The sequence below is a fragment of the Cololabis saira genome, chromosome 16, assembly GCF_033807715.1.
Source record: "Cololabis saira isolate AMF1-May2022 chromosome 16, fColSai1.1, whole genome shotgun sequence".
Taxonomy (NCBI): Eukaryota; Metazoa; Chordata; class Actinopteri; order Beloniformes; family Belonidae; genus Cololabis; species Cololabis saira.
In genome coordinates, this window is record NC_084602.1 from 36,389,087 (window position 1) to 36,401,771 (window position 12,685).

Below are 12,685 nucleotides of genomic sequence, written 5' to 3' on the forward strand. Positions count from 1 at the left end.
ATTACCAACTTTTCAGGAGGCTCAAATTGTCCCCACCAACTTTTAAGCAACCTTATTTGCATTATATAATGAGTTCAGTATAGTATGGGTAGTTTAGATTGTCTTCCCAAATGTTAGAAAGAAGGTTCCATTTTTATGTATTTTAGTTTTTTTCAGTTATATTTAATTTATTTATTTAGACAGACAATGTTGAGTGGTCTTAAGACAAATGTTTAGTTTTTGCATTCTGGATAGTTAAGAGATTATTAATAAGTACACTTAATACATTTATTGTGTACGTTCATATAATTTAAGTTATGTTCAAATATTGCAATTTAAATTGCTAATAAAATCCTGGAATATTCTGGAAGTTTTCAAAATGTTTCTTTAGTAGTTTTTGAAAACAAAGGTTTGAATGGAACCGTGTATCAGGTGACCCGATACACATGAAAGTTAGTATAAGTCAATACAGATTTATTTTGCATTGATCATTTAGCCTATCAATTAATTAGGTTCATATTCGTGACAAATGTAGCCCTGACCCCCGTTCACCCAATCTGTTTGGTCTTGTTAATGTCCCGTCCCCAGCAAAGTGTACATGCAGGTTATGCTGTTATATCGTCCCTACCAATGTTGAGACCAAACCGACGCCCTTGGGAACCACTGATTTAAAGTACTTTATATTTTAGTTTCGGACTGAACTGCGCTGCTGCTCCGCTTTACTCCAGCAGGTGGCGGTAACGAGCCTCATCGCGGTTCACAGCTGCCACAAAAACGACCCAAGAAGAAGAAACGCGCCCCGGCTGTGACCTGCTGCTGTTTGATAATGTTATTTTAAAAAATGGGTTTTTAGTTTAAAACACAGTCATGTTCAACCTGAGGAGCCTGCAGAAAAATAAAACGGTTCGGTACGGAGTCCCGATGCTCGTAAGTCGCTTTTTATTCCTGTTTTTCTCTTTCTTTAACTCACCTCTAGCGGCTAGTTAGCACTAAAATCACCTGAATGTTTAATTCACTCCTGTTTTTATAAAACGTACACCAAACACCTTTCAAATCACAGAACTGACACTTGTTATGTTTTTCCTCCAGTTAGTTGTCATTGTGGTACATTTTTAATCATACTGTTTAAAATGTCTTTAATGTTTTTTTTTTTATATTTCACATAATTTAATTTCATTTAAAGTCAAAGCAATTGTCTTATTCACACCTGCTTCCTGTAGTTTGTATGTAAATTGTTTTTTTGTTTTTGTTTTTACAAAGATATATTTGCTCTTGCTACTAAAAATAATCACAAATCTCTGAATTAAAGTCAAAATTCACAGAAACTATTGAACATAAATACAGGACTGTCTCAGAAAATTAGAATATTGTGATAAAGTTCTTTATTTTCTGTAATGCAATTAAAAAAAAAACAAAAATATCATACATTCTGGATTTATTACAAATCAACTGAAATATTGCAAGCCTTTTATTATTTTAATATTGCTGATTATGGCTTACAGTTTAAGATTAAGATTCACAGAATATTCTAATTTTTTGAGATAGGATATTTGAGTTTTCTTAAGCTGTAAGCCATGATCTGCAATATTAAAATAATAAAAGGCTTGCAATATTTCAGTTGATTTGTAATGAATCCAGAATGTATGACATTTTTGCATTACAGAAAATAAAGGACTTTATCACAATATTCTAATTTTCTGAGACATTCCTGTATGTCTGAACATGTTTTTTATCAGGAGTTCAAGGTGATAAAAACTGTAGTTGGGTTTATTTCACTCCAGGGAGAAATTTAGAGAGGAAAACTTTAAAAATCCGAGCAGATGATGGATAAATTTTGTCCCTTTTTTTCACCTTTTTTAATACTTTATCATGTTATAAAAGCTGAACCCAAAGGAAATTCTGATTTGTGTTAAAAGTAGAATAAACCGATGGCAGTTCATTTTTATGAATTTCTTTCTTTTTTATAAACTTTTTATTAACATATACAAAGAATGGTCGTCATGCAGGTAAAATCAAAATAATGTTTTACACATCCATTCTAGCCTAATGTCCCACTATTCTATTATACAACGTAAGCAACGTTCGCATCTGTGCAGGCATCAGACGGCATTCTCTGCAGGGAATGTTCTGCTTAATTCCCCAAAACAACGTAACTGCACCCTGTATGCATTACCACTTCATCTAAAGTCCAGGGGCCGGATTCACCAATATGTTCTTAAGAATGATCTTAAGAAATGTCTTAAGATCTAAAATTAAGAAGTTCATAAGAAAGTTCTTAAGAGTAATTCCTCAATATTTTCTTAAGAACCGTCTTAAGAACTGTCATTTCTTACGAATTTCTTATTTTTCCTACTTAAGAACTTCTTAAAATATGGCTGTATCCGAAATGGCATACTAAGTACTACATGCTACATACTGCATCAGTATGTAATGTATACTGCATACTAAATGAACGATTCAGTAAGCAGACCGTTCACACAGCATTATTATTATTTATTATTATTATTAATTTCATTATATTCAGTCATGCACCTGCAGCACGACTTCACTACACCGATGCATCGCTCCACAATATTGCGGGTCTTTGTTTGTGCAAATGTGCTGAAAAAGGTGATATTAATGTCTTACCTTTTCACAGAAGAAATTTTAAGACAGGTCAAGGTTGTCTTAAAGTTAAGAAAAAAGTCAAGAACAAATTTGAGAACTTTTATTTCAAGAATACCTTTTATTCTTAAGTTTTTTCTTAAGAAGAAACTTAAAAAAATACTTAAGAACTTTTTTGGAGAATATGACGACTTCTCTTTTTTCTTCTTAAGACTGAACTTAAGAAAAAAATGACACTTAAGAAGATTTTATTTCTTAAGAATGTTTTGTGAATCCGGCCCCAGGTCATAAAGCGTTCGTCCAGCAGTCAACATCTGTTTTTCAGTGCTATAGAGCAGCGTCACATGCTTGTCTAGAGTAAGTTACATTTAGGGAAATTCACAGCACTTACCAGGTCTGTATTTTGCTTTATTTATAAAAAAAACAGGCAAATGCTGAGAGTATGCTTACTCCTTTAGACCCCCTACACTAATGCTGGTGCCTGGTGCCCAAAGAAACCAACAATAAATGAAGAGAACAAGCACAAATGTTACATAGTGCAATAAAATATGTATTTTATAACTATGATTGTCTCTTCTGTTCCAAAAAACTTAAGTGGGAAACCCAACAAGACCGTTCTCCTTTACATAAATCAGCATTGAATCCTAAAGGAATATCTTTCTTTCAAAAAGATAAATTATTTAAAAATGTCAAGATATTTTCTTGGGAGTATTGTCTTTCAGAATACAAGGTTTATAGGATTTACAAATCCTTGCTCTCTGCTTTGAATTATACTCTACACAACCTTCCAAATCTCTGGAAACTTAGGTATTCAGGGCATAGACTGATTATTGATCAATATCAACTGGCATTTTTACACAGGAGTGCAGAACTTTACAAGCATGTGGAACTCCAAATGTCTAGATCTAAACAAGACTTTAATCTAAGTAAGTAACGGAAAATGAAAAAGTTTCTCTAATTTGCGTAATTTTTTGCAGAAACTTCGTTACTCAACTCATGCAGTGAATCCCAGCCACATGATGCCCTCGCACAAAGAGCGCTCTGTACAACCTGACCTGAAATTTCGGTTTAGACTCTAGTCGTTTTTAATAAACTCCATCAAACATGTCAAATGAATTTCCCCTTCAGTCAGTGGATGTTAATCAAAGGGTCTTTTTAGGGATTTTAATTCCCTAAATTAATTTCCAAAAATAGAGTATTATTATTCAAGGTGCACACATGATCCATTTTTCCCAGCATTCCACACATTTTTCGTCCACATCTGTAAAATAATTTAGAACTATTTCCTAAAAGTATTTGAGTCTTTGTTTTATTTATTTGCGTCTGGTGATGCCGTTGTGCTGTACTTGGCCGTATGACCAACTTTTATTGGTCCAAATCTTCCAGAACCAACAAGTTTGAACACATTTCCATCCACCTTAACGATACAAACGTCCCCCGAACGTCTCTGAATCGGGTTCTTTCTCTGGACTACCTCACGATCACTGACCCCAGATGTGTTTAATTCCAGCTGCTGGTGGTCGGTGGCTCCTTCGGCCTGCGGGAGTTCACACAAATCCGCTACGATGCCCAGAAGATCAGGAAAAGGGTTTGTAGTCTTCCTTTCTCTCTGCCTTTTTTCAATGAAATGGTTCAATACTCCCCCTTGCGGCGGAAACCGCGGCTGCAGCTTCCCGGCATCTGTGCTGAGCTGGAAAAGTGTGTGGAGTTGTTGCTCGGGGCGGTCTGGGACGCTGACGGGATTTAGGGATTTTAATAATAGATAAAACATAATTTAGAGGGAGCCTGGCGGCGAACGGCACAGACGGGCTTCCCCGACTAAACTAAACCCGCTCGGAGCCGGTCGGCTGAAGAACAAGAGCTCTAAGAATCTATAATGAGACAGTCGGTTAATTAAAATGAACATTAACGATCACTTGTGAAGTTTGTAGTTGGATTGTACTTGGCTCCTGCAGGCGTTTGCTCGCTGAAACACGGCCCTGTTTGGTCTTTAATGGCACTTTTCCACTAGAACCTACTAGGCTCTACTCATCTCAACTCGGCCTGGTTTCTTTTCCATAACAATCCAGCACCTGGAGCAGAAGTAGGTTCTACACTAAAGATGTAGAACCTGGAGGAGATGATAATGTGCTGCTGGGTCTGTGGCTTGTGTTTGATATCAAGTTAAAAAATGAGAGTGCACTGAAAAAACTCAAAATCTTACCAGGGATATTTGTCTTATTTCTAGTTAAAATGTCTCATTTTTAGTCAAAAAATCTCATTACACTTAAAACAAGAGTCATTACCAGAAAAATAACTTATTTGACAATTTTCACCTGTTTCAAGTAAATTTTCACTTGAAATAAGTAGAAAAATCTGCCAGTGGGACAAGATTTATCTTCTCATTACAAGCAAAAAAATCTTGTTCCACTGGCAGATTTTTATACTTATTTTAAGTGAAAATCTACTCGAAACAGGTGAAAATTGTTGTTTTTTTCAGTGAAGATTCTTGTTTTAAGTGTAATGAGTTTTTTTTGACTAAAAAGGAGACATTTTAACTAGAAATAAGACAAATATTCTTGTTAAGATTTTTAGTTTTTGCAGAGTGAGAGAAGCTTCAAGCAGCAACGCTTTTTAATGTTTTTTAGTTTGTCTCTGCGCTGCTGAAAAGTCCGTTGGTAGCTGAGCAGCTATGAAGTGACAGAGCTCCTGGTAGATCTGGTCGTTCCTTATCGTCTAGATCCCTTTTTTAATTCTCTCCTCAGCACCAGGTTTATGAACATCTGCACCTCAGAGTTGGATCACCAAACAGACTTCTGCTGCCGTTGCTGCTGGAATAAAATTAACAAAAATCTCCGTCAGAGTTGCTCTTTCTCTGATGTCACATCCTGACTCAGACGTCTAGAACCTCGGCAGAATAGTTACAAAAAAAGTATCAACTCGGCAGGTTAGACTCCTAGTGGGAAAGAACCAAACTGAGTGGAGGAGAGTCGAGTAGGTTCTGGTGGAAAAGTGCCCTGAGTTCTTCTACAGGGAGAGAGGAGCTTGAAGACGTCCTGCCCCCTCTCTGTTTCAGTCTCTGAGCATCAGTTATTAACGTCTCTGCAGGTATTACACTAATTACTGAGACTGTTAACGAGCTCCAGCTGGGAGTGTTTATCTGCGTTCACGAGGCCCGGTACCGTGGGTCCAATCACCCGTCCATCAGGGAGGAGGGGAGGAGTCCGTCAGTCGCCTGAGCCGACGCTGCCTCCTTTAAAATATCAGACCTCAGTAGGGGTGTAACAATATATCGTGCCACGAAATTTCGCGATACAAAAATGTCACAATACGTGTCGTGGAGGTGACAAAGTGTATCGCGATATTGGGTTATTAATATTAATCTATTGTGTTGACTCGTAACGCGCATCCGACCGCGACCGCGACCGGACCGCGCGGACCAAAATCTTCCTCCGCTCAGAAGAAACTAGTCCCGTTTTGCAGTCCCGTTTTGAGGTCTGAACATTCACTTATGTAAGGCTGGTGTAGAGTTAAGTCTTACCTTATTAAATTAAACCTTTTTGGGGTGGTGAGTAGGATAAACACGGGGAAACTTCTGCTGAGTTCCAGTGTACTTTAATGTCCGCTCAACAGTGTAGGATTTTAGAACATCAACACAGCACCTAGTGCCGTACTGTGGCGTATCACTCCGCCCAATCTAAAACAGACTAATCACTACAGATAAACTGATTATAGTCCCTGATTTACATCAGAATATAAAGAATATATTTATAAAATAATGAACCCTGAATTACCAAAATAACCTTCTTAACAAAAATAAATCTCCTCTTACACTTATAAGGTGAGCATGAATGAATCTTTTTTATGATGTAAAATTGTATATATTTATTTACTTGTATTTATATTATTTAATTTTAGTTGTTAAATTTCTGGAAAAGAAAAAAGTCAAATCATACATGAGAGAAACTATTCAGTTTGTGTCTAAATATTTGTACTTGTATGAAACTGAAGATGCATAATGCAAACCTGACATTTACTTTTAGTTCAGTTTGTGGAAAATGGTTGGCCTGGCTTTCTCTTTAAAACTTAAACAGTTACAAAGCATTACAAACTGTAACAATAGGGCAAACGCACAGCATTATTTTGTATTTTGTGTCTTTCAAATAAAAGACCATTTCCTCATGACTACCTCATTCAAGGTTGTTAAAAAAATACTGCTATAATATCGTATCGTATCGTTATCGTGAGATTAGTGTATCGTTACACCCCTAGACCTCAGTAAAAGTGATGATTGCGAGCGGTTCCAGAACTTTATTGATCTGAACCAGGTCGGATGAAGCTGCTTAAAGTTACCAGAACCACGTCAGCCGTCTCCCTCGTAACTGTCTCCCCAAACGCAGAACTCCCCGTCTCTCTTCTTTCTTTTGTTCTTTCGTTCTTTCTTCTTTTCTTTTGTTCTTTCTTCTTTTCTTTCGTTCTTTCTTTTTCTGTCGTTCTTTGTTTCGTTCTTTTCGTTCTTTCTTCCTGTTTTCTTTTCTCTTTCGTTCTTCTTTTCTTTTGTTCTCCTTTTGTTCTTTCTTCTTTTCTTTTCTTCTTTCTTTTCTTTCGTTCTTTCTTCTTTTCTTTTGTTCTTTCTTCTTTTGTTCTTCTTTTGTTCTTTCTTCTTTTGTTCTTCTTTTGTTCTTTCTTCTTTTCTTTCGTTCTTTCTTCTTTTCTTTTGTTCTTTCTTCTTTTGTTCTTCTTTTGTTCTTTCTTCTTTTCTTTTGTTCTTTCTTCTTTTCTTTCGTTCTTTCTTCTTTTCTTTTGTTCTTCTTTTGTTCTTTCTTCTTTTCTTTTGTTCTTCTTTTGTTCTTTCTTCTTTTCTTTTGTTCTTCTTTTGTTCTTTCTTCTTTTCTTTTGTTCTTTCTTCTTTTCTTTTGTTCTTTCTTCTTTTCTTTTGTTCTTTCTTTTCTTTTGTTCTTTCTTTTCTTTTGTTCTTCTTTTCTTTTGTTTCTTCTTTTCTTTCGTTCTTTCTTTTTCTTTCGTTCTTTCTTCTTTTCTTTCGTTCTTTCTTCTTTTCTTTCGTTCTTTCTTCTTTTCTTTTGTTCTTTCTTCTTTTCTTTTGTTCTTTCTTCTTTTCTTTTGTTCTTTCTTCTTTTGTTCTTTCTTTTCTTTTGTTCTTCTTTTCTTTTGTTTCTTCTTTTCTTTCGTTCTTTCTTTTTCTTTCGTTCTTTCTTTTTCTTTCGTTCTTTCTTCTTTTCTTTCGTTCTTTCTTCTTTTCTTTTGTTCTTTCTTCTTTTCTTTTGTTCTTTCTTCTTTTCTTTTGTTCTTTCTTTTCTTTTGTTCTTCTTTTCTTTCGTTCTTTCTTTTTCTTTCGTTTTTTCTTTTCTTTTGTTCTTTCTTCTTTTCTTTTGTTCTTTCTTCTTTTCTTTTGTTCTTTCTTTTCTTTTGTTCTTCTTTTCTTTCGTTCTTTCTTTTTCTTTCGTTTTTTCTTCTTTTCTTTCGTTCTTTCTTCTTTTCTTTTGTTCTTTCTTCTTTTCTTCTTTTCTTTCTTTTCATTTGAGCGCATCAGAACTTTCTCTCTCTGTTCTGCAGCTGGACCCGGCGCTGGAGGCCAGAGTGGACACGGAGCGGCAGTCGGTCATCCTGGAGGAGGAGTATGAGGTGAGGAGGGGGGAACCGGACCGGTGTCAGTACCTGACCCGAGTGGACGACTTGGGTCTCTCAGCTGGTTTGAGTTTTATAACTTAAAGGGGACCTATTATGGATCTAATACCTATTTTAAACAGGCCTTGAATGTCTTAAAAACAACCTTTTGATAGTTTTTTCTATATAAATTAGAAATTCAGCCTCTGAGCCATGTCTTTATCTTCCCATTCTCTAACCTCATTATCTATGCAGGATTCTGAGTGGGCGGGGCTATGATAATGAGGCTCTGTGCTGATTGGCTGCCTGAATGACACGATACACCGCTACGGAAAAATGGTGGAAGCTCCGGCCGGCGGAGTTAGTTGTGGGCGTGGTTTCACGCATCGGAGACCAACAAAAATCGCATTTTGGTTACGTAATGACGGGAGCAGAATCTGAACGGCTCGTAGTAGGGCTGGGCGATATGGACCAAAACTCATATCTCAATATTTTCTAGCTGAATGGCGATACTCGATATATATCGATATTTTTTCTGTGCCATAATTGGGGTTTCCCCCAAAGCATTATAGCATAGCATCTCTGTTAGCATCTCTGTTAGCATCTCTTGTTAGCTTCATTTTTTTCTGAGGCAAACCCTTAAAAAAACATTCAGTTTTAAAACAAAGCCTCGTGCCAAATGTCACACAGGTTCCTTTATTAACAGAGTCTGCACAATATCAAAATGTATAAAACAAATGAAATAAAAATAAACTGCCTGCATATATAGAATAAAAATGCTTCTTGAATAAAATAAAACAAATATCCCTTTCCTGCATAACAATTAAATTAAAATACACTGTGCAATTAATACAATGTAGACAGTAACAGGCAGACTTTTCCACTGAGGTTGACAGTTGTGCAAATAACAAAACATTTGTGCAAATCTCAAATAAAACATTCACGTCAATTTGTCACAAAATAAGCTATATCAAAATCATAAAAAAATAAAAAAAATTAATACATCGATATAAACGATATTGTCTCGTACCCTATCGCGTTTGAAAATGTATCGATATATATTAAAATCTCGATATATCGCCCAGCCCTAGCTCGTAGATCCACATCACACTGGACGGCTCATCCGGGCGGCTGTACAGACACTGCAGAATTTGGTTGCTTTCCTCCTTCTCTGAGTTGGCAGGCTGAGGGGAGACCACTTTATATATGTTAAAGCAAGAAGAAAACCTGTTTTTCATAATAGGTCCCCTTTAATTATTCCTCCATGTCTCCCCTCTGCAGAAGATGAAGCAGAGCAACCTGGACGAGTGGAGGAACATCCGCGGCCCGCGGCCCTGGGAGGACTCCAGGGAGTACCAGGAGCAGCAGCGCCGGAGGGATAACTGAGGATCATCGGATCATCGCTGAGAGGTCAGAGGAGACGCCACGGACCTGGACCTGGACCAGGACCAGGACCAGGACCAGGACCAGGACCGCCTGGGAGCAGACGGACGTCGGTACGAAGCTGCGGTGGCTTCTCCTGATGAACCTCCAAGTTCATCTCTGTCCTTTTTATTTCATTTAATTTAATTTAACCCAGCCGCCCCCCCTCAGGCAGCGAGGAGGTCATGTGATGTCTCTCCTGAATAAACTCTCACTTCCTGTTGGACGTGTTGCTGCGTTAATCTGCCTGCTCGCCGTTCCCCCGGCCTCGGCACCAATCTGCTCCTCTGACACTTATCACTTTCTGCTGCGGTGGATTCAAGGAGCTTAAAATGGAAATGTTGTGATTATTGATTTTATTTTACTTCCTGTCCCATGGCGGCAGAGGAACGTGGTTTCCTCCGTGACTCCAGGTCGTGTAATAACGTCTGAGTGGCGGCGGATGCGGCGCCTCGTTCAGCCGTGATGAGCAACAAACCCGCCCCGGCGACGCGTTCACGTTTCCTGGAATCACATTTCCATGCGAGTTCCCCGATTCTCCTTCTACATCTGTTCTTACAGGTGGATGTTGGTTCTGGACCGAACACCAACAGAGGAATGAGACTAAAACCCATTGAGATTAGGGCTGCAACTAACGGCTATTTTAATAGTCGACTAGTCACCGACTATTGAAACCATTAGTCGACTAATCGGATAATTAGTAATTTTTTCTTAAATTTAGTATGTTGCTTTAATTATGTGGCAAATGAAAATAAACACGATATGGTTCAATATGGGTATGTCGATGAAAAATAGATATTTTATTCAACTTTGCTGCTGTTCATACAAGAAGTAAATAAAATGTCCTATCTAAAACCAAGGACAGGCACAGTGATCAGTCAGTATAGACATAAATCCATAAATAAATAAACCTCTGTCCATTATTTTTCATGGACAGGCAATTGTGTTATATAAAAAATAAATTATAAAAAAAATTAAAATAAAACATCTTGTATTTTTTCTCCATCAAGTGGGTAAATGGGTTCTGGATGGCAGGACGTTCTCTGGGTTGAACTGGTGCATCATTTGTTGAAACCGTCACCATCAACCATGGAGAGCTGCTCATATCACTGATCAGCTGCAGTATTGATCAGTGAGCGCAGTCGTCTGGTGCGGGGAACACGTCTGCTTCTTCTGCATAAAGGGGTCCATGGTGGCTCTTCATCGGTCTGCAGGCATTTAATTTAAAATACTTTTGTCAAGCACAGTCAGGCATAACGTTAAAGCTCTCTTTTAAAGCCAAAATACGCTTAATATCTTACCAAGGCGAGTCCGTTTCATTCAAATGTCCGAGGTGCTTTCCCCTTAAATGCTTGTGCATTACCAACGTGCTCCCGTGATAAGCAAGGTCTGCTTTGCAAACCTTGCAGGTCTTCTTTTTATTTGCCGTATTCAGGTTAAAATGCTCCCAAACTTTTGAAGTTTTGTTACATGCATCTGCTGTACAGGACGCTGTCATTTTTGTTTAACCGCTACCGCTCGGCTGAGACGCAGAGATTGTATTGAAGTGAGACGCCTCACTCCGTTGAAAAAACACGTCTGGCGACAATTGTCGACAATGGAATTCATTGTTGACAATTTTGATTATCGATTTTTGTCGACAACGTCGACGAATCATTGCAGCCCTAATTGAGATGGGATCAAAGTGTAAATGTTCATCTTTAAAAGGCTTCACAAAGATATTTAGAAGGTAAACAACAAGTTGACCAACACTATTTTAGAAGTTAAATAGGCCTGTGTTAAAAAAATCGATTCTCCGATTTTATATCGATTCTTATATTAATTCCTAAAAATCGATTTGTATGCCTAAAGATCTTCCTTTTTTTTTTAATTATTATATTTTTGCCCGGTAAACTTTAATCCCAGTAGTCATTTAATTCACACATGTGGTGTGAAACTATCAAACAATGAACATGGTCAAGTTTAATACTAGTATTAATATGTTAACTCTGGTAACGGCTCAAAATACATTTTTAATCGATATCGGATCGGTTGAATCGAATCACGATAATCGATTCTGCATCTTAAGAACCTGAATCGTATCGATTCTTGACATTTGAATCGACCCTGTCCTAAAGTTAACACCTTTTTCAGGGGTTCTGTTGTGCTAAACTGCCCGTACCATAACGCCGCCGCCACCATGTTCGACCCCGGTGTCTCCGCCTCGGATCATCGGCTGTTTCTGTTGTTTTCTTCATGCATTTCTCTTCAAAGGTCCTGATTGTCTGAATACTTCTGAACCGAACTCTGTACATGTTTAAATTAACTGCCCTGATAGAAAAAGTGACGTCAATTTAACCAGTTTAAACTCTGATGTTTGCTGTGATGTTGATCAGGATTCTGGAAACTGAGAGACACGGATGATTGAACTTACACAGAACAATAATAAAAAAATAAAAAAGACCTACAACTAGTTTCTTTCACGTCTGAGAAATTAATTACTTTTTATGTTACACTTCTGACCACAAGGGGTCAGCACATCTCAGGTTTCAGTGGCTTCAACCAAGTCAGTTCTAGTGGGGAAAAGTGGCTTTAAAAAGTCTTAAAGTCTTAAATTCCATTTTCCTAAAATGAGGCCTTGATGTCTTAATTTGTCTTAAATCTCAATCCAAGGGTCTTAATTTCAGAATCTTAATTTTAGAGGGAATTTATCCGGTCATCATTGAAAAGTTTTTTTTTACATTTTGAAAAGGAAAAGTTTATTTAATTGTTTTGAGGAGAAATAAATCTGTTTACCGGTTGTTAGACGCCTCAATCAGGGTTGCCAGGTTGAGTGGGTTTCAGCCGGGTTGATAAAATCTAGGCTGCTTTTCCTGGTTTTCACTAAATATTTAGGAGAAATTATTAACAAAAAAGTTTCCATTATGGCAGAGAAAAGTAGAAACTTACACAATAACCTCACTGATGTTTCATTTGCTTTAATCTGCTCAATTTAATTGTAGTCTTTGTTTGGAGCCTGAACTTTTTTTGGTTTCATTTGCTTATGACTTGAAATGTATTACGCATTTAATAATTTAGGGTTTTAATGTAGAAAATG

At 37.3% G+C, this 12,685-nt stretch overlaps 1 protein-coding gene across 1 annotated transcript; it reads left to right on the plus strand.

Annotated features, from left to right (window-relative positions):
* Window positions 1-754: 754 nt before the first annotated feature.
* On the plus strand, window positions 755-9,690 carry LOC133461971 (cytochrome c oxidase assembly protein COX16 homolog, mitochondrial). Its single transcript, XM_061743029.1, has 4 exons — window positions 755-906; window positions 4,094-4,171; window positions 8,137-8,205; window positions 9,469-9,690. The coding sequence occupies exons 1-4, from the start codon at window positions 847-849 to the stop codon at window positions 9,571-9,573; spliced, it is 312 nt and encodes a 103-aa protein (XP_061599013.1). The 5' UTR covers window positions 755-846; the 3' UTR covers window positions 9,574-9,690.
* The last annotated feature ends 2,995 nt before the right edge of the window (window positions 9,691-12,685 follow it).

Coding starts and splice junctions, on each gene's coding strand:
- LOC133461971 (XM_061743029.1), top strand. CDS start 847: ATGTTCAACCTGAGGAGCCTGCAGAAAAATAAAACGGTTCGGTACGGA. Junction 4,172..8,136: donor CCCAGAAGATCAGGAAAAGG/GTTTGTAGTCTT, acceptor TCTGTTCTGCAG/CTGGACCCGGCGCTGGAGGC. Junction 8,206..9,468: donor TCCTGGAGGAGGAGTATGAG/GTGAGGAGGGGG, acceptor TCCCCTCTGCAG/AAGATGAAGCAGAGCAACCT.